Source organism: Malurus melanocephalus, unplaced genomic scaffold (genome assembly GCF_030028575.1).
Source record: "Malurus melanocephalus ecotype Western Australia unplaced genomic scaffold, MMel_1.1 scaffold_209, whole genome shotgun sequence".
Classification (NCBI taxonomy): Eukaryota; Metazoa; Chordata; class Aves; order Passeriformes; family Maluridae; genus Malurus; species Malurus melanocephalus.
The window spans coordinates 15,836-43,820 of NW_026623441.1; the positions used below are offsets into that span (position 1 = coordinate 15,836).

Here is a 27,985-nt window from a genome sequence, read left to right on the forward strand (position 1 = left end):
ATCYCTGCAATTTGGGGCATTGCTTAATTGGTATTTCTGTTGTGGCTATCCATATCGTTGGCATGGGCATTTTACTACTGGGAGAAACAACTTAGATGAGTACAATTTATTTCTCAAGGTATTGAATTCCCCAACATGGAATGGCACGGCCTGGCCTTTCTCATGACCTGCATTATTTCTTAGTGGGACAACTTACGGCAGAGAAAAAGAGATCACGGCACGGTGGATTTTGATGGCATTCCTTACAGCAGAAGTAACTGTTACCTCCAAATCTCACCCCAAATTTTCTAGTGACACTGCAGTATTTGTCATTTCCTTAAAGCTCTACACTCTGAAGGTAAATAAATATACCACTATACCAGCATGCAACTCATAACYATTTTAGCCCTCCAGTGAACTTCTCAGGGTACACTCCAGGTAGTCAAAAGCCAGAAAACAAAGCAATGTGCTTTTTGATTTTTAATTTCATTTCTTCATCTTGTGCTTTTGATGCAGTCTTACTAGAAGATTGGTTTCTGCTTGCTGAAAGCAGCATTTCCAATCCTGTGTGGAAACTGCACACATTGTCCTGAGAAGAAATAAATGTTTTTGCCTTGGGCCTGTTTTGGAGGGATGTGAGATGGCACGGGGTGAAAAGTCCATCTGTGAGTGCATCTGRTCATGATGGACTTTTTAATGGAGCATGGAGTTCTCAGACAGCAGCAGCAGAGAGGGAGCAGGAAGCAACCACTCTGTTTCCAGTGCTGCTAGTAACCAGAGGCAGGAAGGGAAAAGGTAAATAATACTTTGGAGAGCAGCCACGAGGCACAATGGCTTTGAAACATTAACATTTTGCTGCCAATATTTAGATAATGGGCCCATTAGAAAGCACTGTCTGATGGATTCAACCTGAGGGGCACCATCTCTTTGCCTCCCTGGGAGGCTGAGGAATGAAAAAACCTTTGCTGCCCTCTGAAGGTGAGCACKTGCTGCTCAGATTTACTTCAGCACTGGAAGAGACCACATCTTGCCTTATTCCTCCAAATGCATTTCAGAGAACCMTCAGGAAAAAAATACTTATATGATTACCCCCTTAATTCATGCAACAAGAAAGTTYCAACCAAACAACAACAACAAAGTGAATTGTGTTAAAAAGTATGCAAATTTACACAATTAACTTTGTTGAAATACTTGTCTTTAGAACAACACTTTCCTCAAAGCATTCAAAAGCTATACATATTTGAGGAAGGAGAACATAGAAATGTTTAAAAAATATGACTCAAATCCTCTAACAGTACYCCGTTAGGCAAAAGGTTCAATTTCTGAAACATTTCAGTTACACCATGATCTTTGGCTTGAGTCCTACATCATGCAGAACTTCATATGAAGGGAGCCTCACAACAAAACTAATCTCCAACACAAATCTCAAAGTTTTGGAGGTTGTGTATCCAAAACTTTTGATCAAGGCCAATGGTCAGCAATCTGTCTTGAAAATTAAGCGCAATAAGCTGAATGAAGTTGGCTTCTGGACTTGGCACTGCATCCTCAGCCCACAGACCTCCTGAATTGCSAATGTTGCTCTGAATGAACTCCAGATGTGTGGCTGCAGCAATCCCTCAGATCTAAGCCCTGCACAGCACTAAATACCTCTGCTGTCAAAAAATACCWGCCTGCAATTTGTGTGTTCCAGACAGCTGACCTGCAGGTGGCTGGATCCCATCACAGCTGGAGACAGGCGCAAAGAACTCGGTATTGCTCCAATGGCCATTTTCATGACTRTTCTTACAAAATGGATTAAACCTGCTCTGAAAGGTAGGGATAATGAAATTAAAGGGATATCAAACTTTCAAAACCACACTGCTGTCATAGGAGTATTTAAACAAATGCATAGACACTTCTTTTAACAGCTTTATTGGCTTAATAACTGTTGTAAAAAATTGGTCTCTGGAACATCATAAGAACAAAAATTTTTCTGCAATAATATTTTGTTTACAGTATTTTAACAGAGGGGTTACAATTTACTATTTTTCTGGAAAATAACATTATCAAAATCTGAAATAAACACTGATTTTAAAAAGCAGCACAATAATATTTCTTGTCTCACAGGAAGAGACAGAAATAAAAGTCTCTTGTTTTTTCTCTGTTTCATGTGAATCAGTAACAACATTATATGGATGAAGCTTACTTTTGCATTTAACACTGCCTAACAGCAATTCTTTACAAAATACCTTCAGAAAAACAGCAGYTAAACCAGAAGGATAAAAAAAGTATCTGGAAGGCTTGGTGGCTTAATCCTTTCAGCCACAGTAACAAACTGTAAGGGGAATCTTTATCCCAGCAGAAATGTACGAGTCATAAAATCAACACCCATTCCAAGCAAGTCAGTCATATTTCTCGTTCCTTGAAGAAGTCTGCTCCTTTCAGCTCYTCTGGTAGATAGTCCTGCTGCACAGGTTCCTTGTACATGGGGTTGTATTTGTAGCCTTTTCCATAGCCCAAGTTCTTCATGAGCCTTGTTGGGGCGTTTCTCAGGTGTAATGGAACAGGTGGCAGCGGTCCCGTGTGCATCCTCAGGCATTCCTTGACGTTGCCATATGCCCGGTACACCTCTATAGATTTGGGGGCTCTGGCAAAGTACACTACACACTGTGCTAGAATCACCTGCAAGCAAGCAGAGGGAAAATGTTAAATTACTTCTTTTAAGCTGTTTGGGAAAAGGTCYGTTAGGCTGTTCGTACAGCATGGCAGGGATGATGTTTTTAAACTGACCTCTGCCTGCTACTACAATATGAATACTGTTATGTAACAACACCACAGCTTTATAATTTTCACTACTTAAAAATAATAGCGACTTTATTTATAATAGAAAAAAATGGACAGAAAAATGATATATGTTCACATATCACATTTTTAACACTAAATACACAGTGACCTCTATTTTAAACTATTACATCTATTTTAAGAGCTATGATGGTATCTTTTCAAAGAAGAGGCATGCAGAATGAGCAAGAAACTAAGCTTGCCTTGTCCTCCTAGTCTGTTTCTTTTTATAGTTACAGATAGGTTTTACAGATTGCAGGACTTTCAMATCAGTGAATTAATGAAGCCTTTACCTCACATTCTGGCATTCCAATGAAGTGACAGCCTTGATAAGCAGCAACTGCTTGTGTTAAAGCCAGAGGATCTGCCAGTCCTACAGAAAGGGATCAAATAAAAGCAGGTTAAAGTCAATTTACTTAATGTCTCTTTTGTTGTTTTTTTTTTTTGTTTGTTTGTTCTAAAAWTTTTATTTTTTCCTCTTCTGTAAGGTATCCATGCACATTTCAGAGTTGCTTTCTCAGATATAGGAATTTCTGGTACAACACCATACCATACACAAGACACACTCCTTCCATCCATAAGCCTTCCTTCTTCTGTACCCYTCCTCCTCAGAAAAAAAATAAAAGGTCTAAGTCATGGGTATGATTTATAGACTGAATCTGCTGCCACACAGTGGCAGCCTGAGCAGTAGCTGACCACATACAGTTCTACTTTGTGAAATTGATAAAGAAATGGAGAAATATTGCTATACAGACACAGCTTTCTCACCTTAACTCTTAACTCTTCACYCATCACATATGTGCTAAAAGTGTTGCTGGATCTGTTATGCTGGGTAAGTCAATCAAGATGCCTTACAACTAGGGAGCCAGCTATCAAACCTGAAGTTTGCAGGTCAGAGCAGGCATTCACGTGCCAGACTCATTAGAAAATCAGGCATCCCTGAAATACACACTCTAGCACAAGTACACTGCTGACCTAAAACCAGCAGGGTCGAAAAGAATCCATATTATTACACACCAAACCTGACCTCAAAAACATYTGTCTCTCCTGCAACAGGTAATCATCACAATGACACCTCTGCCTGCATATACTGTTTTTGTTGCAAGTGGAGCATTTAATTTTGTACCTATTTTGCATATAACTGTTTTGGTTTGGTTTTTTTCCAACTTTTACAAACCAGAGAAACGTGGCAGATCTGCATTCAACATAATATTCCAATATGACACACTGTGAATACTGACCTATATCTTCACTTGCAAAYCTCACCAGCCTCCTGGCCACATAGAGTGGATCCTCACCGCCCTCAAGCATTCGAGCAAGCCAGTAAAGGGAGGCGTTTTCATCTGAGCCTCTCATAGACTTGTGCAGGGCAGAGATGCAGTTGTAATGTTCTTCTCCTATTTAGGATGGGGGAAAAATGATACATAAAGCTATTAGAAGGAAATGAAGTGAAATGCATTTAAGGGAAAAGAATGTATTTTACTAGATCACATCAGCAAACACAAGCTGCTTTTTCAAGTTCTTTTTACGCATATGTGGTTACAGAGTTTCTTAATGCTTTCAGTGCTTCATGGTTTCCCATGTGAGTCATTCCACAACATAAGCAAAACAGAGCAACTGTGGATAAAAAGGAAGTTGTTTCTTTTTTTTTTTTTAAATATTGCAAGGCAAACAATTTGAGTTTTGTACCCTAACAGACTTTGCTTCAAAAGAAAAAACTCAACCAGATATTTTAAGCACTTAGGAAGAAAGCTCTACATAAATAGCTCCTAATTGCCAAAGAGTAAAGTATCAGTACATACAAACTGCTGACCAATGCTTTTGGACATACACAGAGCTCTGAGAGCACAGCACAAGAATCAGAGAAATCCAGTGCTACACCTTGGTSATATTTTACAAACAATTAACTTCACATCATCTAACACTTGAGAATAAGACGTACAGTAAAACACGAGTTTGATGTGTTAAATATGGGTGAGAAAAAAGGGAATGCTGTGGCTATACAGTGACAGAACATGACACAATTGGGAGAAAACAGAATTGCAGCRCACAACCCTGGCAAATCCCTAAGAAATGCTGAGTTCAATTGTGGACACGGCACTACTGCAACAATACATGAAATGCTAGACTGCTAAATAATAAGTGGGAAGACTGAAAAGTTTAATATATTATTAGATATGGACTCCAAAGAGAAACAAAACTATTCCACATATCTTCTACAGCTACACTTAAAAATAGGGGGTCAGTATTACAAACACTGTGTAATTGAGACCCTTCCTGCTTACAATTTTCCTCTGTGCAGCTGGTTTTGATTCTTCTGCATATCTTTTAATCAAACTTGTAAGAGTATTTTGCTGCAATMTTGTTGTTAAACTTTCCATGTAACCTGCCTTTTTTATTTTTTCAAGTGCCTGGCATTCCTTGGCTCACCGCTAAGTATGTATTATAAAGGCAACTGGCTGCATGCACAACCATCTGTTAATATTCCTCTTYTTCCTAAGGCTAAAAGGATTTACAGCCTGAGGGCCATATCAGAACACATCAGTCACTTGCAGGCCCTGAAAAATAAAAGGGCTGCATGAATTTAAAAACCAAAACTGCCATGCTGCTGCATTTGCTCCTTTCGTAGCCAGCAAGATCTCCACCTCCCAGGTCCATTCCCTGCATCTCTGCTCTTGCTGGAGTGTGATTCCATGGGGAATTCAACACGCTGCCGGCAGCACAGGCTGTCAGACAGCTATTTTTGCTAGGACTCCACACAAAGAGCCCTGGTATGCAGCCCTTACCTCGAGCCAACACAAACAGCATGTCCGTGCTCCATCCTAACACTTGAGTCAGTAGCAATAAACCCAAGCAGCTGAACTCGCATCATTCTCTTGCAAGGGGCGTCTCTTGGTCTCTTAAAAGTAAGGGAGATGGCCTTTAAATATCTCCAGAGGTTGCAATTACCCAGATATTTTTGCTGGAGTGCTTTCATATGCTGTTTGAGCTACTGTAACTTGGGGATACCAGCTGGAGAGGCAGATGAAATCCAGAGGATAGCATGGGTCCAGATGGATCTACTGGCAGGGAATTTCAGACTTCAGGCTGAGAAAGGGCTTAGTTTTCTCCATTTACTTCATTCCTTACAAAATTCATGGTGGTGACAGAGCCACAATGACAGTACTTATACWTCAGACTTGCAGTTTTCAATTAAAAGCAAAATACAGTGGTGTGCATTGGAGAGATAGCTTACATTTTTCTCTAAAATACACAGTTTATAGATAGCCTGAGATACAGAAGCAGTTTCAAAAAAGGAATTGTAACTTTTAGTTGAACTTCTTTTATTAGCTTCCTTAGGCTGCTTAGCCAACATACAGATTTTGGCCTCATCAATTCAGTCGAGAGACAGAAACAAACCAACTTATCCAGTTCTGCATCCCAGATGCCTCTCAAAATCAAAACTAAAAAGAATTTTTGGAACCAAAATATATTTGCTCTRTGCAGTTCCCACAAAGGCAAATACCTTTCTGAAACAAGATATTACACAAGAGGCTTTGTGAAGGAGAGGGTTTTTTAGTCTCTAACAYAGAGATGCATAAATCTTGTTGATACATTCCCATAAATTAATTTATCTGGTCATGAGGAGTTTTCAGGCTAGTTTAAGATTCTGATTTATCTAAAGTTGTGTTGGTAGACGGTAGGGAACAGGTCTCATTCATAGAGCACAATTAATATTTGGGCTTCTGAAAAAATCCCTCTTCACAAAGTAGYTGGCAAAAGTAAAATCAGTCCCCAACTCAAATTATCTTCTATCTTTGCCAAAGGTGAACATCAATTGCTCATCAGAAAAGGACAGAAAAAAGCCTTGGAAGACTAGAGCAACAGCATGGATAAAAAGATTTCTCCTTCTGATCCAGCAGAAAAAAAAAAAACTGAGCTGGAAAAAACATCATGGTGTGATGGCTGCTGTTTCACACCAGCTGGGAATTCAGCTCCAAATAAGCCAMTCCCCTACCGCAGCAATGATGTGCATGGTTATGGAACAGCAACTTAGCCCTGTCCACATGGCTCTGAGCTCTGTCTTAGAGCAAACCCTGAACAGTTAGACACCTTCTCTTTTCTTCTCCAGAGAAGGRAAAGGGAAAACTGTGTTCCAAATTGCAGAATAAATCAATTTCAGCATAGCACATTCCCAGTTTTTACCATAGCTGAAGTTATGTTACCACACAGACAATGAAATTACTGACATTCATCTTACTTAATCAGTGTTAGCAGAGGGATACAATATGTAAAATGAAGGGGAGGCAAYAGAACTCTATCTAAAAAATCTAGTCACTGCTCATCTGCAGGTAAACTTTAATTAGTTTGGTTACTGCATCATTTTCTCCAAGAATCAAAATTTTAACAACTGCAATTGAAAGCTAAAACATGACTAGTTAGTTTCCTCTCCCACTGAAARGGCTACAGGTGGCCGCTGGCAGAGAATTGAATAAAGTTCTTTCTTTGTYGTTCCAGCTAAAATGCATCAACTATCTGAACTAACTAACTAAAGACCTTTTCTTTACATGCGCTGCACATAGATTAGAACAACAGCCTAACAACTGGTTGATGAAAATTTTTTTTCCTAGATTACTTGATGAAAGTACAGAAGAGAATGCCCAACTACACCTATTTGGCAAGTTTTGCAGARGGGAACAAAAAAWTATGKAAAATAAAAATTTGATATTTACACAACTCTGAACACTAATCTATTATTTGGTGCTTTCTACATGAACATGCTACACTCAAATACATGTTGCTACCATCATGATTAGACCCYCTGCTTTATAAGGCTGAAGCATTTTATTTTAGAGGATTGTAGATCCCGCCACCACAGCTGTGATTCAAAATGTAYTAGCTAGAACATGATACCAAAAACCCCTCATCTTTGTTTATACAGTAGTTCGTATCTGGAAGTCGTTCGTATTTAAAAGGACAAACGGCTATGGACCTCTGCTATGGACAAAAGTGGTCAACCAGGAATCAACAGTCAGTGGTCAACACAGACTGTTATACAGAAGAGAGAAATTCTGTAAAGGCATGTACTTGGGCAACCTGCTACTGTAACACTATCTGGGTCAGGCTTTTTGGTATTTATACCATCTAGAAAAACAGAATTTTCACTGSTCTCCCCACTCTAAAATCTCTGACCAAAAAACCTCATAACAACCCACAACAAGGATTCCTGCAACAGGGCCTGACACATGTCACCCAGACTTGATGCAAGCCCCAGGAAGAGGCACTCTGTGCCATCTCTACCAGAGCRAGAAGGTGTACGAGGGCTGGAAGCAATGAACACAGCCAAGAGTTCTGTGTGACAGCGGCCACAAGGCGACAGCAAACACACGAGGGACCTACACAGTGCAAGAGACTCGCATCAGTGAACCGGTCAGATTTTCCGCTTCCTTCTAACCATGACCTCTTCCTGCCACASAACCCATAAAATTTTTCTCCCTCCCCCTGCCTACCCTTGACTTCTCAGCTGCTATTAGATCAGTATCTTCCCAGCTGCCTTTTTCCTGACAGTGAGTCATCATTACTTCTTTGTAGCAMGAAGGCTGCAAGTGGGCATATGTTTACAACCAACTTGAAGAAATCCGTCATCACAGGTTTTGAACAAGGGCAGTTAATGGAGCATATCAGAAACAGTGGCCAAAGAAACAACAAAAAATCAGCTCTCCAAATACCGCTTGGCATAACAATTTCATACTCTTCTGCACAGTCATTTAAGTATTGCTGAAGAACTGTCATATGCATTCATGAGGATTCACCTAATCTCTGATGATCACTGATTTTTAACCCTCTAACATAAAATGGTTTAGTGGCCAACTACTGTGATAACTAAGAWTGCCAAGTCACAAATTTAGCAAGAGTGGTTATCACACTAAGAGGCCCTAAGTGCAATTAGATTTATGTGGCCTACCCTAAGCAAGCTACAGAATTCATTACCATAAAAAGCAACTCTAAAAATAAAGCAAACTGCTCAGGTTTTGACATAACATATTGCTGTGAATGTGAGCACTTCCAAGACTTTCAAAGAGTAGAACTGCAATGCAAGCTATCCAACCCCCCCAAAAAATGTCCTCATCAAATTCTTCTGCTCCTTTACATTGAAACCCTTATAGAAGACAGAATTGCAATTACCTTAAATAACAAATAATTTCACTATGCAACTGTTTTCAGGACAGCAAATAAGTCTTTCAGCTAAGCTACACTTCCCAGCTAAGAAGAAACAGTATTTAGAACAATTTCTGGCTGAACTACATGGTAGAGGAAAAGCAACTTTTAGGACAAACTCCAACCACTGTTTCAGTAGAGCAGCTGAAAGAGAAGTTAGAGAGGGGAAGAGGGAGAAGTTAGAGAAGCTACCACATCTTGAGAACATTCATCTCAAAAACTGCATCAGATACTCACTCACCTGCTCGGTCATACAGRATGTGAGATCGCTGAAGCCCCTCCTTTACATGCTTTTCTGTTACCAGGATGCCATCTGCAGATCCACCTTTGGTAGTGTTCAGAGGAGTGGTCTTCCCTGCTGCTACTCTGGCCTGAACTGCCAGCTGGAGTCCATTCAGCCCYGTCCTGGCGTCCCCGTCGCAAAGGTAGGCAAGCGTATTCAGAGCTTTCTCCTCAATGTACACTGGGAATCTGCATGGGAATAACCACACAACCTTAGCCCCAACACACTCCTCTCCTTGTGAATGATGCTAGAGATGCTGTTTCTTAACAAAGTTTCTTGATACACAGTTGGGTTGGTCTTGACTCATCCTAAAGAGCCAGAGGCTGACCTTCTTCCTCCTGCTCCAGTGCCTGTTAAATACAATTGAACATGAAAAATGTAGGGCAGGAACTCTCATCTATTTTAATAACCTAGTGACAACTAGGGTTAGGTTTTTGCAAAAGCCCAATACTGACACAGCCAGCTGAACTTTACAAGGTTTTACTACATCAGCATTTYACTGCTAGAACTTCAAATTCCTTACTGGAAGAATAATGAAAAGATAGGAAGCTATCCAATTCAGGTGAAAGAATATAGTGAGTTATAAATAATCAGCAAAAGGTTTTGAACTAACTATCAATAGCTGCTATCAACTGAAAACAACAGCTGAAAGGATCGTTTACATTGTAAAATGTATGTRTCCTACTCTTTTTTTAATATATTGTATTACAACTTAGTCACTGGGGTACAAAGGGTATCTTATTAGAAACAAATTGTATCCCTATACTTGCCCATCCTCTTGCCATCTACTGCTCTATGTGTGCCAGAACTATACAAACATATGAAAAAGGCCAGATACCAGCRAAAAGCAATCTAAATGAACAAACCACTGAGATTATCTCAGCTGGTTGGAGCATGGTGCTGATTACATCAAGGTTCTAGGTTTGATCCCTGTATGGGCCATTCACTTAATAGTTGGACTTGATGATCCTTGTGGGTCCTTTCCAGCTCAGAATATTCAGTGATTCTATGTAGATGGGAAGACCTCAGAAAAGCAGCAGCAGGATCTCCTGAGATCTTCTAGTGGGTCCATGAAAAATCTGTGAGAACAAAGTCTTCAAGTTTTGTTTCTAGGTTTTCACTTGCTGGGCTGCAGTACCCACTGTTGGGGCACATTCAAACCAATTCACCTCCACATGTTTCACAGGCACCCTGTTGAGGATTTAACTCTCAAACCTTAGTTATGTAGACAAAGTAACATCTAAGGTGTTGCCAGGCAGAGGGTATAACTGATCTGATTTGGGGACAGCAGYTAATGGAATTAAAACATGGCATTAAGTAATGCCTAACTGAGCCATTTCTAGTAGCTKGACTGTAAATCAAGAGTGACATGTATCAGCTGGGATTAGCACATAGAGCTCGGTGTGAGAGGCCATTTCTTATGAAGCTCTTGTGTGTCAAATAATTAAGGATTCACAACAGCCCTGCACTTCATTTACCAAAAKATATGCTGCTGCTGTTTCCAGTGGTGTACAAAAAGGCAGTGCCAGGGCTCCCAGAAAAACGTGTTCACTGATTTTCATTACTTGCCTTCTCTTCCTCCTTGCAAACCCACTCTGCACTTGTCACAAAAAAGAAAAGGACTGTTGGTCCAGGAAAAATTTGAACAGCTAACATTTGAGTCCTCTCATGGCCACACATAAAAAGGAAAAACTAGCAGAGCTGCAATCTTAATCAACCACTGCAAGTGAAAGCTGAYGAATGTCTTCTAGGGGCAAAACTCATACTGCAGAGAGTAGACAGTAGGAATCACACCCTGGGAAAAATAAATCTATATATACATGTATCTCATCGTGACTTTTTCCCATCTCCTTCTTTTTCATGTATTTGATGAATCTAAAGAAAAAAAGTTAACACACACATACCCACGGTGTTTCCAACCAGGGTGTTTCAAACATCATCTTCATATTTGAACAAGGAAGTAGAACAATACCGCAGCACAGGGACTTATTCCTATTCCTGTCTCAAGCATCAAACCCCTTGAAAATCAGAGAGCAATGTTCACCCCACAGCACTGCAGATGGACACCAGATTTTTCATAAGCAATTAAAAAAGCCAGCAAGAAAAGCAAAAGCTCTTTTTAAAAAATGAGCAGGCACTAYACACAGAAACCTGCTGCTAATATCTCCTTTAACAGGAACAACCCCAAATATAAGGMATGCTGAGCAAACACTTCTCATACACCAGCAGGGCATACTGAAGAGTTTTCACCTGCAAGGACTAAGCTCTTTGCCTGCTGTTCGCAAAGAACACCCTTGTGCTTGAGGCCTCCTCACACTGATACCACAACTGCAGGCAGTGACTCTAAGTGGAAAGGAAGCATTGAGAGCGCTAAAAGGCAGATGCTGCCATAGAAGAAGCTAAGTACAATCTGTCACAAAAAAAAAAAAAAAAATGAGACCCCAGAGTATTTTTGCCATTTACTTGCTAATTTAAAGCGGGGCAAGAAAACTCAGTCTGTACCTGTCTCTTCAGTTTCACTATGGGACTCAAAATAAGCAATTGAAAAAAGAAATTGAAACAAATATTCACAAGAAAGTATGAAAAATCTGGTTACAAGTAAAGGTCTTGTCCATTTCCACAGTGAAATTCCAGTTGCAATGTAATGGTAATGGCAATTCCAGTCCAAATAATGTATTATGTATTAGGCTGATCCAGTCCATGACTACAAGAGCATGACATGCAGGACATGATAAAGAATAAATGGAGAAAACTTCCACATACAAGCTGCTTGCACAGCTTATTGATGAGAATCACTGACTGGARATAATATAATGCTTCCCTGTTGCATAATCTCAGCTCCATGCACACTCARTATTTCAAAATAATGAAGTGTTAGACTAACTGAATTCAGGTTTTTTTTTCTGAGCAATTAAAATATTTTTCTAATGATTTAACTTCAGTAGACAGGAGTCTAATTTCACAATCAGGATGGCAATTATTTCAATACCTTGRCTTCCAAAAACCAGTTGCTGTGTTTTACATTTTTAAGCCCATCTTGTCTTCAGAAGCTCAAGTGCCCTACTCCCTTCCACTTTTTGCACCCATCAGAACTGCAAGGCAGAATAACTMCCATGCTTTCTGACTTCTTTCCAAGCTCCTGATCTTCTTGCAGATGGGCAAAGCCATATTTTATTCAACTTCCAAAATTAACACTGAACAGCCACTGGTTGCCAGTGGTCAACGTTGATACCTTGTAACTGATGATACTTGGAGACAAAAACATAAACAAGCCAAATGGGATGTGCTCGGATCCATCACTCACTAGGCTGAAGGTGATATACTAGCTCAAGGAATGGAAAACTACCACTATAGGATAATAAATCCTTCTTCCAGTTCCTCTTTATCTCCACACCCTTGAGACAGTTCGTGCCAACATGAAATGCATGTTGCTACYCCTTAAACCATACAACACTGCAGCATTTGATCCAATGACAAGAGAGTTCAAGCAAAATCAGGGAGTAAATATAAGGAAGCCCAAGCAAGGAGAAAGTGTATGATCAAAGACATAAAAAAACCTGAGCAAAACATAAGATAAAGTATTCACTGCTTCTTTCCCATATGAATGAGTACTTCTTAATTTCTCAGTGCAATTCTTCTCAGTACATTCAATCCTTGAAAGATTGCAACACTTTCAGCCAACCACAGTTCTTCAACTGAACTACTGCAGTGCGGCATGCACTGCTCACTGCCTTATAGCATTGTCTTCCAGTGTTCCCTTCCACCTCAACAACTCATTTCCTGCAAGGAAATTGAATGAATGTTCCAATTAAAGAGTAATTGTCAAAAAAGTATTGAACACTGAAGACCCAAATGAATTCCATCTTCAGTGTTGTGATTTATGAACCAGTGAATTCAAAACATGCCAGAATTTGTAATACAGCCAGTAACAAGCTGAAATGCATGATGTCTGGGCTTGCCAACAGGAAAATRGGGTTCCTTTAATTTCTCTCAACTGTGTACTTTCTGTGCTATGTAASTTCAAACACATTAATCAACTATCCAGTTTACAGTCTGACACTTCARTTAGAGATAACACTCAGAGGGCAGTACTAGAATGACAAAAATAAAAAGCCAAGAGAATAATCTGGTTTCTTCCACCACTGACACAGCATAAGTACAACGTATCAGTGCACACCTGGTACAGCTTGTGGTATTACTGACACAACATAAACTGCAGAAACCACAAGCAATTGCAGCAATAGAAACCATCTTTAACATTGACTTCTTACTTCTTATGTTTCTTTCTTTCTTGTTTCTCCATCTTTCAGCTTGATTTACTGCAGACTTGAGAGGCACAGTTTGATTGCAGTAATGCTGATAAAGATATAACAAAAAGCACATCTTATCCTAAAGAAGTCCAGYAATTAACATAAAAACTGTCAATGATATGAGCCATGACGACACAACAAAGAGAAAGATACCGAAGTAGGTAACACTCCCTGCTATATGCTTCAGGTTTAGAGCAAGAAAAGGCCATAGTGGAGTCAAAGAGGATCCAGGTGATCTAACCTTATCAGAAACCTGCAGCAATGGTAAAAGCAAGGTAAGAAAAAGCCAACAAGAAAATTTAAGGAAACAGATTCGGGTATAGCACACTTTCCTTGTGGAGTGCAGATGATGAAACCCATTGAATCACTCRGGGATGGCTGCATTCTTGCAGAACACAGAGGACATCTCGAAAGACTAGGGAAGATTCACCCTCACCTTATTCCTCAAGGTAATATGAGAGACCACAAAGAATCATCCTCTCCTTAAAAATCTCTTTTAGGTAAGCCATCCTGTCAGATAAGTGGTGTGATACCAAAACCATCTGATGAACTGAGGACAAACAGCATGTGCAGTACTACATACTACACTACTGTGTCTTGGAAAGGGAGACTCACATGGGAAACAAAACCCAAAATTCAATGTACTCATCTCTTGTATCTTCTTGCTAGATCTCTGCAGCATTTTTAAAGTGGGTATACCCCACTTTATTATTTATTATTTGGCGACATGCTGCCTTACAGCTCCTTTTCTCACTCTGGAATGAAGGTGAACACAGTTAACAACCAAAACAATTGCAATTGATKACCTTCATTATTCCTCAGGACAGCATGAGCAGTTACCTGCTTGCAACTAATGACAATCCTGCTTCACAGAGGCAAGGGAGTAAAAAGATGAGACAGATGCTCCTGCAGAACAGTRGAGAGGAAATAAAGATGCAGAAATGGTGTGGACACTGAAGCAAGAAGGAATTAATGAGGAAGCCAAAACCAGAACCACAATAAGGAACAGGATGGCTTACAAAAACATTAACTCATCCGCAGCAGAATGTAGGAACTGTGGCCCAGAACCAGATTGTGTCACAAAAGACAATAAAGACCTGACACACAACTGCAAGAAACCCTCCTCAATTCAAAACCCCATTTTAATTTTTAAATGCTTGGATCTCACAAATGCCTTTAGCGTGTGGCCCTCTCTCCCTCTGTAGAGAGTTCTGAAACTGTGCTAGCTCTGATTAACTGTGTTAGTCTGACAGTCTGCCTGCCAGACTTCTTTCAGTTTGATGAAGCACTACGCTGTTTAAATCATCCATAGCTATTGGAAGGTTACAGACATGGAGAGTCTAGCGAAACCCAAACCSAAACAACTGCAGCTGAAACTATGCCTTGTACTTTAATCCTGTACAGAAAGAAAGGTCTGTGAACCCCAGTCAGGGTGTAGCCACAACCACAGCTGTGCCATTGCATTAATGCTGACATGCAGTACTGCTGACCTGCAGTACTGCCTTTTCTTCTAAAATTCACATTACTACTACTACCCATAAAAGCTAAAAATGAGTAAACTATGAGGTAGGGTAACCTAAAAGTAAAAAAAGGAATACCTTTCCTTACCTGCCCTGATCTTAGCATTCAGGTTGGCAATTCTTTGTGCTTACATTCTGTGATAAAGTTCAAGTGGATTCCCTCCCATTTATTTCATACAGACTGTCAATCACCACCGTATCAATGCACTGTAAATTAGGAGTGCAGCCAAGAACCAACTTGAAGGAACTGTAATAGCTTGCTTGTGAGTACCACAGTACCAAGCATTACTCTTATTTGCCTGTCTYCTTGATAACATCTCTTGTAGACAAATCTGGATGTTGTTTTATCCAAAATTTACTCAAGTGTTTAATGTGAATTTATCTGTCTTGGACATCCAAGGAGCAGAGAAAAATAAAGTCACTCTTAAAACAACCTATTAACTCCTCTCCTCACAGGGTATCATAAAACATAGCACAGGGCTAATTCCACAACTTAAGAACAATAGCAGCACCRTCCTCCCTGATCTTATTAAAAATTATTTGCAGAAAACAACAGACTTCTGTCGAATTCCAAATTCCAAATTAAGAGAAGATACCCCATTTAACGGTAATACGATGCTTTTACAACCGGTAGCAAGAAGTGACACACATTAGGACATGACAAAGACCCAGCTACAGGCTTCCACAGCAAATCCTCAGCTGCAGAACAGATTTAAATATCCTGAGAGGGTGAGTCAGGAGCTACGGATCCAAGTATAAAATTCTCTCCTAATCCAGACGGTGAGATTATGTTTTGGATGGAGAGAGCCAATGCTTTGAATTCTCCCTCTCCTGTCACCCCCGCCCCTGCCATATGCTGCCACTTCTTTTCTTTACTATCAGAAGTGGCTAGGGTTTCTCTTCCCACCCCCCAACTGCTTCATTCTCTCCCTGGCAGGCAGTCAGCTCCTCGGGTTGTGCACGTTAACACCCTGCAGCCCATAAAGTACTCACTCCGAGCTCTTGCTGCTGCTGCTAGTTGCAGGGGCGCTGTGCTGGTCGCCCTGGCCYAAAACCTGGAGTCCTAAGGACCTGACGGCCCTCATCAGAATTGCCTCCATCGCTTCAACCGACAGCTTCTCCAGGACGATCACCCGGCACCGGCTCAGGAGAGCAGCATTGACTTGGAAGGAAGGGTTTTCTGTAGTTGCTCCKATCAGGGTCACCGTTCCACACTCGACGTGAGGAAGGAAAGTGTCCTGAGCATGGGAGGGAAGCAGAAAAAGCTGATCTCAATCAATGACAACCTGAAACATCCCATGTGAGTAGTCCACATTTTTTTGTGTCTTGTGCTATTGTGGGTTCTCTGTTGATATGACAAATAAACACACTGACAAGGCAGTTCATCTGCACAGATATGGGAATGATTTCATTTTATGCACCCAATACCTTAATAATAAATGGTTGCACTGAGAATGATCCTACCAGCTGAAAAGAAAGTGTAAAAAAATCTGCAAATCTTTAGTTTATTTGTGTGACTTTGGTTTATTGCCTGGCAACCTAAGAAATCATGAAATTGCCTTATCAAGTGTAACAAATAGTGAGACTACTCCTAAATACGCTTTGGGTCAACCTTTAGGGTTACAGTTCCCTACCAATTTCTATAGGATGGTTCAGAAAGCTACATGAAGATAATAGTACAGTCCAATTCAAAAACTGCAACCGGTAGTACAGAATTCAAGCTTTCCATGTCACAACTGAAAAAAACCTTATGTCTAGGAAAGGAAAAAGAAACCCAAACTGAACCAATGACTGCAGTGTTAACCTGAAGCACTATGCCATGACTTATTTTTACTCTCACAGAAGAAAGGACAACATTAGAATACATACCCACCTTTGGCACATTCACATTCCACACCTTTTTAAATATAATACAGAATGCTAACCCCCAGATGRAGGCTGAAACGAAGATATGTGTAGCCAACATTACCAACATGACTTTGCAGAAACAAAATTAATAAAATATCATATAAAGACTGGCATGTAAGTAAACTGTAACTCAGCCTTTTATTTAAATCTTTGAGTCACAATAACTAAATGTTGATTGGAAGCTAMGGAATTTAATTTTTAGGCTTCTCCCTAGTTCATCTACTAAACGAATTAACGCTGAAATCAAAAGCCCAGAGGATGGTATCACATTTAAGGCAAAGTGGGAGATTTTACAGAACTGCTGACAAAGGCTTTTTTAAAAAAGCAATGTAGTGCAATACCTGCTGAGATTTATTGAAACGGTGGATCTCATCAATAAAGAGGATCGTTTTTCTCTTGAAGAGTCTTTTTTCATTCTGGGCTTGGCTGATGACATCTCGAACATCATTTGTCTTGGCACTTGTGGCYGACAGTGTCACAAACCTCGTGCCATTCTTTTTGCTGCTCTTGGCTATGATGTGTGCCAATGTAGTCTGAAACAGCAACAGGAAAAATCTTTGTAAAAATCATTTTGGACACAGAAAGTACCAATTTGAAGGAAATATGTAAAGAACAAAGCTACACATTTTGGACATAGGGACAGTGTTGACAGTTTATAGAGTAAGGCATTTTAGCTCATGTTATTCTAGCACACAGAAGATTTAAAAACTTCCTGCTAGAGGTAGCTGCCAATTCCTCTGCTGCATTTCTAATGCCTGCACTTTTAGGTACCAGACACAGCGAACCGTAATACTGAAAAGGACAGCACTGACCGCTGTCCCTTTTGTCACGGAAGAAGAACTCTCTGCCAAATACATTTCTGTCACAGAAGACGGGCTGACTTCAATTCCCAGTGAAGTTATTTTGTGGAGTATGTTAATGGATAAAGAGCTGGACTACCCCTAGACACCTGCAGAAGAGTTTACAGTGCAACCACATATGAGAAATAAAAAGCTACAATGTTAGCTAACCAAACCCTTTTATATTTCCACTACACATAAAAATGAAATTAATCAGATAGCAGTTTCTACAAAAGCATGAGAATGCTAGCACTTAAAAATTACATGTACACTTAGGAAAATGTAACTTGTAAATTTAAATAGTCAACAGCAATCAAATGCTGGCCCAGGGAAGTAAAAGACAGCTGACTGAACAAACTGGCTTCTAGTGAGCAGTTATGTTGTTTTTCTGTTCTTATGAACAACCTCTCCAAAACCAAATTTATTTATAGAGAATTTCACTTAGCCTRCGAAAACACAGAAGCAACCTCCATCAACCTGCTGGGCACACCTGACTATGTAACAGACAACCTTGCTGGTTTTCTGTTAYATGTTCCTTCACAACCCTTAGTAAACACTGTGGTATGCCTTAAGCAGAGTGTATCTCTACTTGAAAGTAGTGCTAGAGAAAAATAGGTGATTCTTCCATCAAGCTCACTCTTCTATTAGAGAAGGATCCAAAGGAGAATGAAGACAGGAGAGCCTCAACAGATGAGGAGTGGGACAGGTGCTGACAAAACCACCTCAGAAGATATTCCAGGCACTGAGGTTAAAGCAGCAGGTGCTGTCAACCTGATCCTCTTACAGGGAGGCCGCAGAAGCAAGCACCTACCACTTGGCAACCAGCGATGTCACAGCACTGCTCTGTCTCTATAATGGATTTCCTTGACCGTGAAATGGCAACCAGCCCAAGTTAGAAAAGGGGAGGCTAAGGAGAAGATGTATCACTATTTATTCGTGCTTCAGTTTTAGTAATCAGCTTCCCAACTGTCCTCAGAAATGATGTCATTTCAAGTCCTGAGACAAGATTCGCATCCCATGTCAGATCCTCCCTCACTTCCTGGAGCTCAAACCACCAATCTATTCCCAGCTTGGATCATTGCAGAGGACAAGACTGGAAAAACACWTGGAAAGTGTTTGCAGCAAAGCCTACAGATACCAGGAAGATCTGAGAAAATACACAAACAAGGAAATTCCCTACCCACCCCCACCCCTCCACAAAATGAAAGGAAAACTATCCTTGAAACTGAGCTACCAAATTAAAACCAATATTCACATTTCCTTACTAAAGGGTATTGATTCATGATGTACCTTCAGAGAATGTACCCATGCCTTAAAAGCTCTGAAAGCACAGAAACACCCACTACATAAATTCTGAGGATGAAAAAGGAAAAATGTACCTCTTCCTTCTCTAATAGTGGCAGTGGTGAGAGAAGGAAGAAAAAAAAWAAAGCAGCTATTCTTCTTGTAGCTCCACTTTGTACCCTGGTAGCTCACATTGTACCCTGACTGTCATTCAGACAGTTTTGTTATTTACAAAAAAAGCCGTAAGGACTTTGTTTTAAACATATGCACAGGAGTCCATATTTCTAACTCTAATTTAGGAAAAAAAATCATAGAGATTTGCTTGAAAGTTACTATCAGACCAAGAATCTACTTGAAATCTGCTGCACAGATCTCAGCCAGCAGATATCTCTCTCACTCCGCCAACTTGTGGGTCACCAAAGGTTGCAATAAGAATAACATACACTGCCTTTCAAATGCAATGCTTGACAAGGACAGGCATGTTCACACCTCTTCCTTCTGTTCTGCACAATCAATCATTCAGCAAGTCAAACTATCACATATATGCCAAACTTTCCCTGGTCYTCAAAAAGACTTATTTCCCATGAGTTCAGGTTTTTTCATGTTGCTTTTGCCCCACCATCTCAAGCAAAAGTCAGTAGCAGGCTACAGTTTTCTCCCTCCTTGTAACTTCACGTTACAACATAAAGGGACACATAAGCTAGTGGAGAATTCATGTAAGCAAAGTAGCTTAAGTATGAAGGCACCAGCACAGAACAACGATAACTCATATGGCTAGACTCCTGCTCCTCAGGGCCAATGCATTTAAGGGACAAAAACAAAATTAAAAATCTGATATTAAATAAGGCAGAAGAAAACACACTGATTATCCTTCATCATCTAAACCAGTTTGATTCTTACACTGGAAAACAAATCTCTTAAAATAGTAACACTGATGTTGCAATTTAATATGAACGAGTACATCTGTGAAATCTGAAAAAAATTAATAATGTGTTCCTTTTATTATACAGKTATTTCTTATTTCGCTCATGTTTTTTTCCTTATGGGGAGGAGCAGGAATATTGTTTCCCAAAAATTAAGGAGTGATCCAGTGATCCTGCAAACTAACCTTTTGCTAACGTCACTAAAAATTATACCTTACAAAGCTCACAGTGTAATATCCTAGYCCCTTCCAGAAACCATTCTTAGTTCTCTTTTACTATCACACCAAACTATTCAAATTCATACCTATTATCGCAAGTTTTATGCTGAATATTGTGAGATCTTACTGACTTAGTGGTTTAGACAAGCTAAGACAGTGACATCAAAAAAGCTGCTCAGAAAAACACACAGAAACATATCCACCAAGAAACTTCAGAAGCATTATTCACCAATGAATATCACTTTCAACTTCAGTTTGTAGTCATTTATTTCCARACCTATTACACGCAGAACAAACACTTAACTACTGAAACTCTCCTTCATCATTTTGCTTTGTGTCAGCCCAAAGGATGATGTGCTGTCCCAGAGGATGMAACTGTGTGAGCTGCAACCAAACAAAAATAAATAGCCAAACAAGCTCACTCTCAGCAACTATGCTACCCATTCTTCCAGGCTTTGATACAAGTCATGGATGAAACAAAGGCAGTCCAGAAAGCATGCCTGGCTCCCCACACTTCACTGTCAGGGCAGAAAAAYCAATCACTTCTGCTGTTTGGTTAGCTGGGTGTTTGTACTAGGAGACAAGAATTTTCTGTGCACCCACAGGTTTCCTTGACTGGGCAACATTCTTTAATTATGAACTATTATCCTGCTCTCTGCACTGCCACTAGTCAATGCCATCTCACATGCATGGCCAGAAGGAAACAGTAAAAATCAAATGCAAGTGAAGCCAGTCTTATTGATGCTGATRTTCAATTACTGCATTACCTGCTTAGAGGTAAGGTGCTCTTTTTGATTTTTGCAGCCCTGTACCAGGCCATTAAACTATGTCCATCACATTAGCTCACCAAACCTTACAGGAATGAGGAGTGGTACTGCCTAGCTCACTTCAGAAAGSAGAATTCAAAAAAACTGGGAAGGGATTAGCACATATGATTATATGATATCAAGAATACTGTGAAACCTATGGTACTTYCAACATAAACGCTTCTCCCAGAAAGCTTGGAAGGTTGCAGGCTCTGCCAGGCCATGTTTGGTGACCAAAGCAGATCTGGCACAGACTGGCACCAGTGTACAGACTGCAGAGCAGCATGGATTATTCATGAGCAGACATAATCTAGTTGGCATGGTTTCCCCAATATCTGACTTTGCTGGTTTGTTCCAGAGCAAACCACAGAGTGAATTATATTTGTGGCAGGGATGACAAGAGACTGATAGGCCTAGTACAAAGCACAACAGGCTAGTTACACCTACAAACTTGTAAAATCTAGGCTATSTTATCAGAGTGTTGAACTAGCACCCTGATTTTCTTTGTTGCTGATTATTTTTTGCTCTTCCTTTATTCTGGCTATGATTTCCATCTCTTTGTTTACACAATGGCCTCCCCTTACCCTCAACCCTCCCTTTGCTGGCAGCAGGGCCATACTGTGGTTGTCAAGCAATCAGGAAAGGCCATGCTGTGTTTCACTGCCTTGAGGGAGACACCAACAGCATTTCCTTRGATGCTGCATAGGGCAGCAGTTCCCTGGGATGTACCTCTGTGGGTGTTCTCTGTATCACAGTGCGTCACAGGAGATAAGTCAGGCCACGTCTAAAGGAAATTGGCAGCATAGCAGATGAACATGGCCGGGGGACACTGTCTATACAGATAAACACAATCAAAAGCAACAGCAGTTGGCATTTATATAAGGGCAGATGCTATTCTTACCCATCTTGTTTGGCTCCTCTCACCCCAAATAGCCCACTGAGATACTACTGGAGGAGTAAGTGTCGCTGAACAAGAGCAACAGCATATGCTTTACAGCACTTCCAGAATCCAAACCCAACCAAGCATAAACAGATGCAAGGTCATTGCATAATGTTTGCCGAAATGGAGCAGTACCTCCATTTGCTGTATCCTGATTTGTGTACTTATATTCCAACTGTTTTATGAACACAGTTGTACTTTGTCTTCCTGCTTTCTCTTCCTAGAGAACTKCCCCAAGTTATTCCTAATTTAGATTGGCATAAGCAAAACCAAGCACACTGGAAGACAATTGCAAAGAAAAACCCATTCTTCAGTTATCCTGCACTTTCAGCTTACACTGCTGTAAAAGACATCCTGTTTTTCAGTTAAAAACTTCATGCTAATCAATCAAAAGAACTCATTACKTCAAATGATTCACATCAGGCCCCAAGCTGTATGAACAGAAGATAAAATATACTCAAGCAATCAAAGAGCCCGTTAGGTAACCATTTATATGATGAAGGGAATAAGAAGCACTGAAGCACTGAAGGGAAGGGATGATAAGATACACAGGCAGCAAAATAGATAAGTTGGACTTGTGTCATTTAGCAAAGTCTTGAAATGTCATTTAGCAAACAAAGAAAACAAATAAAATATTTACTTCTAGAATTAAAATATAATGTCAGAGAAGATTTGATAGAAACTTCACAGACCACTTACTTTTAATGTTTTGCACTCATATCAACATAGCATATTTTATATTATTACTAGAGTGCAGACAYGAACCTCAGAAAATCATACGTGACTACTCTGTCTTCTGTAARGAGCCGTTTCATGCCACTTGCCACCTATCTTTCTCTTGTTAAACAGCAGACATAAGAGGGAATGTTTACTGTATTTAAATACAGAATGTTCAGGTTTATAAGGCTTAAACTTCATCTGTGGCAGCAAAATTATTCGGTGCTCAAGTTACGCTGTGTCCCCCTGCTAACTCTTTACTAAAATTGGTGCCCCAATGGCAGACATGCAAAAATCTAAATCCCTGTATTAAGGTGACATAAATCACAGTACAGCTTWCTCACATTACACTCGGATTCATAGAGGCCTTTAAAAATTTGCATAGTCAGGATGAACAAGCTAACTGTTCCTAAGTTAATAACCACTGCCTCTTTGAGGCAGTGTGTCTTCTTGCCTGTGTCTGGTCAGCTTCTTAAGACCAGAAAATAGGCTCTTGTGTTCAACATTTAAAAGCAACAAAAATGCAAACAAAAAGTCAAAGTCTTTTTACCCAGAGCACCTTGGCTTTCTAAGAAATTGGAATGACAAATTCAAAGTAAAAGGTCATGTTCCCTAAGACTCAGTACAGTTCCCTTAAAGTAAAAACTCAGTACAGAGGGAAACTCAAAAGAAAAGAGGATCGCAACAGAAGTAYCCCAGTTCTGTCTTTTCAATTTTGAGGGTGTTTTCTTGAATAGTCAAGTGCAGCTGAGGCCAAAATTGACATGGGCAGAGCAGTTACACAGCATACATGTATTTACTCCAGTACCTAACTTTATTGTTCTTATGATAAAAATTCTAAAAAAGTACTCTTGACCTAGAGTACAAAACACTGCATTTACAGCACTTTAATCAGCAAGACTATTTTCTTCTTGCTTAGAAAAAGTCTGTTGAACTGCTATTTCTCATAAAGGTCCAGATTGAAAAATAATACATAAATTGATTTGAAATTTGGCCCTGATGATTTATTCCATGTTCAGCTTGCTTTTTTTAAAATTTTTTTTAACTTAGTCCTGCTCTACCCTTTTCTAAAGTATCAGCATGGCATTTGGCTGTAGAAATGGAAGAAGGCATAGATGGGCTGCAGTAACCAGCTTCTATCGGTAGCRAGAGCATGAAGAAGTTTAAGAAGTGGATGACCATCTTACACARCACTTCTGAATTTGGACCAACATATCTAATTATGCTCCTATTTTAGTTCTTYATGCCCCTATTTCACTTCTTTGATGGGAAGAGCTTAGCATGTGGCTTTGTTACATACAAAGCTACCTAACATGCACCTATTTCTTAGTATTTTTCCTCCTAAAAAGGACTGTACCTAATGGAAGAAGTTTTTGCTGATCAGTCCAACTACATCCTGAGGCAGTTAGAATGAACTTCTCCTTCACAGAATGTTTCAAGTTTTCAAGTACTAAGCTGCCTTCTCATCAAATGTTTTCCTAGACACATTATGTACATACAASCCAAAGAGTAAGTGAACAGGACAGGCAAGCTATCACAGATTTGCTTTTACATCTTTAGGGTGACTACTTTGCTTGCATGTTAAATCTGTACAGTGATGAATTTTATAAAGAAAAAATCCAAGAAAGAACTTTCAGATATTTAACTGAGACAGACAATACGATTGATGGGAAAGAAGGCCTGAGATAAAACTATACTCTAGCATTATCCTAGAAATATTGATAAACGTGAATAAAGGGGCAAAGTTCAACTTTTTGCAGAAGGAATTTCTGGTTCAGCCAATAATGGATGTTTCATCAGGAGCCAACTGAAAGCACATAAGACTCAAAACTCTTTGCTGGAAAGAAATAACCTAGAAATTAGATGAGTTACCAAATAGCTTAAGTACTTTGAGAATAAAAATACAACAGAGAAGTTGGGGAACTGTTCTTTGGTGGGTCAAGAAGCAAAGAATTGATTCAAGTCAGACAACCAAGGAGCAACAGAATTTAAATTCTGTGAAAAGCAAGCTTACTAAATACAATTCTGCATAAAGCATATGGGTGAGGAGGATGGGTCATATGAAAGGAAAKTGAAAGCTGTGATATTACAGGCACAAAATAATCACCCATTAATCAAAGACACTTTTTGTACCACAGAAGGTTCCTAAAGACCTGGAACACAACTGCTAAGCTGTCACAATCTCATGAAAAAGCACTTCCATGGTCAAAGCCAGGTGCATTCATCGGACCACAACCCGAAGGCCRCTGAACTCAGTGCCAGTGTGCAGAGACTGTATTGCAGCCTTTGCTCTGCTATCACTGTATTTGTAACAGCATTTTTTCCTGAACAAAGATAGTTTCAAGAAAGGGCCAGCATATGCTCTTGACAGAGATAACAAGAAACAAAAGGCARGGAAGCACAAATAACTACAGAAGCAAGCCCCTGAACGTGTTACTCGCTCAGCAAGKAGAATTTGTATTTATTAAAGAACTGAAATTCACATCTTTCTCTGGTCATATTACTTCATTCAATCCACCTCCCCTTTAATAATTTTCAGAAATTCACTACTTTCAGAAACAGCCTTCTTTTCCCCTTCTATTCTGAGCTCTTGCTTTCTTGTTATTTTAAAGGAAGGGGCAATTATTTAAGTTCGCTGGCTGGTTCTTTTCAGATGTTATGTTATCTATCCTAAATAACCTGTTGCATCATTGCTAATGGTATTCATCTAATTCTTATTCTTGCTTTGTATTAACAGTGGTTGACTGGCATTATTATTCAAACGAACACATAGAAAGCTTTTTTTTATTCTCAATTAAGTATCCTGCAAGAGCAAGCTGCTGCTGTCCTTAACTTCTCTGCTAAGCATTAATTACTTCCCCTGTCCCAGATTTCTCAAACGTACTTGCATGCAGCCAACACACCGAATTATACATATATATGTGAAACTTAATGCTGTGAGCATTAGACTGACAGAGAAAACCATATTTGGTTTGCCCTGTTACACCACAAATCTKAAATATATGTAACAGGACAAAATTAAGGCAAGATCTTAAAGAGTGCTCTCTCCCGACAAGACCTGAGACTTTCCTTTGGTCCTTCCCTCACAACCGTGAATCCCTTCACAACTGTGCTAGAGGGTCTTWTGGGATTCACAATGGCCCCACGTAYCTKAAAGRAGGCAGAATAAGAARGGGCAGTGGTCAGATGCTGTGAACGCCTACRGGTCTGAGTGTSGAAAGGTGGACGAGTGTGTAGYCATAAGGCTACCTCCCTTCTACAASAGCACTGCAGTCTCYCAGGGGCCARAATTAKTAGGCTAAAGTAAACCCAGCACTTGCAAAGTGTGATGTATTAATCTGCTGGTACCTCACCTTGTTTCCTACACATATTTACAGATTCTGTGTTGTAACTATTTTTTGGCTTCCCAGTCATTAACTAAACCATAGCTTGTGYTTTAGGTACAGACTCTGGAGTTATGAAATCTGAATTATCTGAAAGCAAGAGAGGCCTTGTGTGACCAAAGTGCAAACTCCACGGAGTTTGCTGACGGGGATGGATCATGAGGAAGGTTGTGCTGTTGTAATCTTAAGTGAAAACTAGTGGACATCATGAAGACACTACATAAGAAATCAAGAAGACAGAGATGGGGAGGAAAAAGAGGGAGTTCGGAAACAATTAAGTTTTAAGTTCACGGGCCTCAAGAGCCACGCGAAACGGCGGCGGGCCCGAACCCGCCGGCTGTGAGCCGGGGCTGGGCGCACTCACCTTCCCGCAGCCCGGCGGCCCCCAGAGGATGAGGGAGGGAATCTCGTGGGACTCCAGCAGGGACCGCAGCAGGGTCTGCGCCCCCAGCACCCGCTCCTGCCCCACGTAGTCCCCCAGCGTATCCGGCCGCAGCCGCTCGGCCAGGGGCTTCCCCTCCAGCTTCTGCGCCAGGCTSTCCCCGCACAGCGCGGCCGAGCATCCATGGCCCGGCTGCACGGCGGCCTTGTCCCGCCCCGCGCCGCTGCTCCCGCCGGCGGCTCCCGATCTCTGCTTGCCGCCGCGGCCCTTGTGGAAGTGGGAGACGACGGGGGACCCAGCGGCCGGGCCGGCCTCCCCCTCCTGTCCCTCGGCCTGGCTGCCCGGCGGGCCGGCGGCGAGGCGCGGGCGCTTGCTGGGSAGCTCGGCCCCGGGCCCGTCGGCCTGCAGGCAGCTGTCCAGGTGCGCGTTGATGTCGGCGGCCGGCAGCTCCCGCAGGCACACGGGGCACCGCACCAGCCGCTCCTCCTCGGCGCCCTCCGYCGGCTCCATGGCTCCCGCGGCCGGGCAGGAAGCGGGGCCGCCCGCAGCCCTTCGGGAGCTGTAGTCCCCCGGGCCCCGCTCCCCGCCCCGGCAGCGAGCGTTTCCTGCCCCTGGGCGCCGTGATGGGCGGCATCGACAAGGCCTGTGGTCTTGGGGTCCGTCTGCTCTTTCATTGAAATATGTGAAGACTTCGTTCTCTGTGAAAGACCCATCAATCAATTACTAATATATAAAAAAATTTAGGTTCAAAACCCAACTCTTGTATCGTGCAAATTTCATGGCAGGTTGTGTTTCACAGATGGGCACAGTAAGTGGTACCATTTGCATCTTAATTTATGACCCGAAGTTGACCCACTGGTAATTCTTTCCACATTACATCTTGTTTTCTTTCTTAAAGTATATGTTTAGGTTTAATTATACCCCGTGACATAATAGTTCCCAGCTTGTAAAATTCAGGTCAGTCTAATGTCAGCTGTATCAGGAGGTAAACAAGTCTCGCTACTGGCTAACAGTATCCCCARGCTTAAAATTTGAAAATGGTTGGTTAGAAACCAGCCAACAGGTCAGAAATAAAATTTTTTATTTGAATTGATGATGGAGGCCAAACGACTGAGTTTGAAGCAAAGTGCTTTACAGCCCATTATGTAAACCTAGTTCTGACTGAAGGGATTACAATCTATAACCAGATACTGAATGTGAAATGAGTTTTAGTGGGTTCTTCTTTTTGGCTAATACCTATCTGCCTGCCTATTTCTATACCTGACCAGTTTTTACTGGTCATTTACTATATTGTTTACATTCTTATAGTGCAAATATATTGATTTGCTGCTATAGAGCAGAAAAAGCAGCAGGATCATAGGTATGCACTGCCTGTGCTTACAGCTAGGCAGTGGTTTTATGACATATGTGATCTCCAGATGTGTAAGTGAAGATGTGATTCATGAAGCAAGATATTTTTCTTGAAGTGAGAGATT

General features: G+C 40.8%; 1 protein-coding gene across 1 annotated transcript; it reads right to left on the reverse strand.

Moving 5' to 3' along the window:
* Positions 1–1,875: 1,875 nt before the first annotated feature.
* On the reverse strand, positions 1,876–27,059 carry WRNIP1 (WRN helicase interacting protein 1). Its single transcript, XM_057373910.1, has 7 exons — positions 26,493–27,059; positions 17,360–17,551; positions 16,104–16,348; positions 9,239–9,468; positions 4,041–4,196; positions 3,093–3,172; positions 1,876–2,640 (listed from the first exon to the last, which is right to left on the reverse strand). Exons 1-7 carry the CDS (start codon positions 27,018–27,020, stop codon positions 2,365–2,367), a joined length of 1,707 nt encoding a protein of 568 aa, XP_057229893.1. The 5' UTR covers positions 27,021–27,059; the 3' UTR covers positions 1,876–2,364.
* Positions 27,060–27,985: the final 926 nt, after the last annotated feature.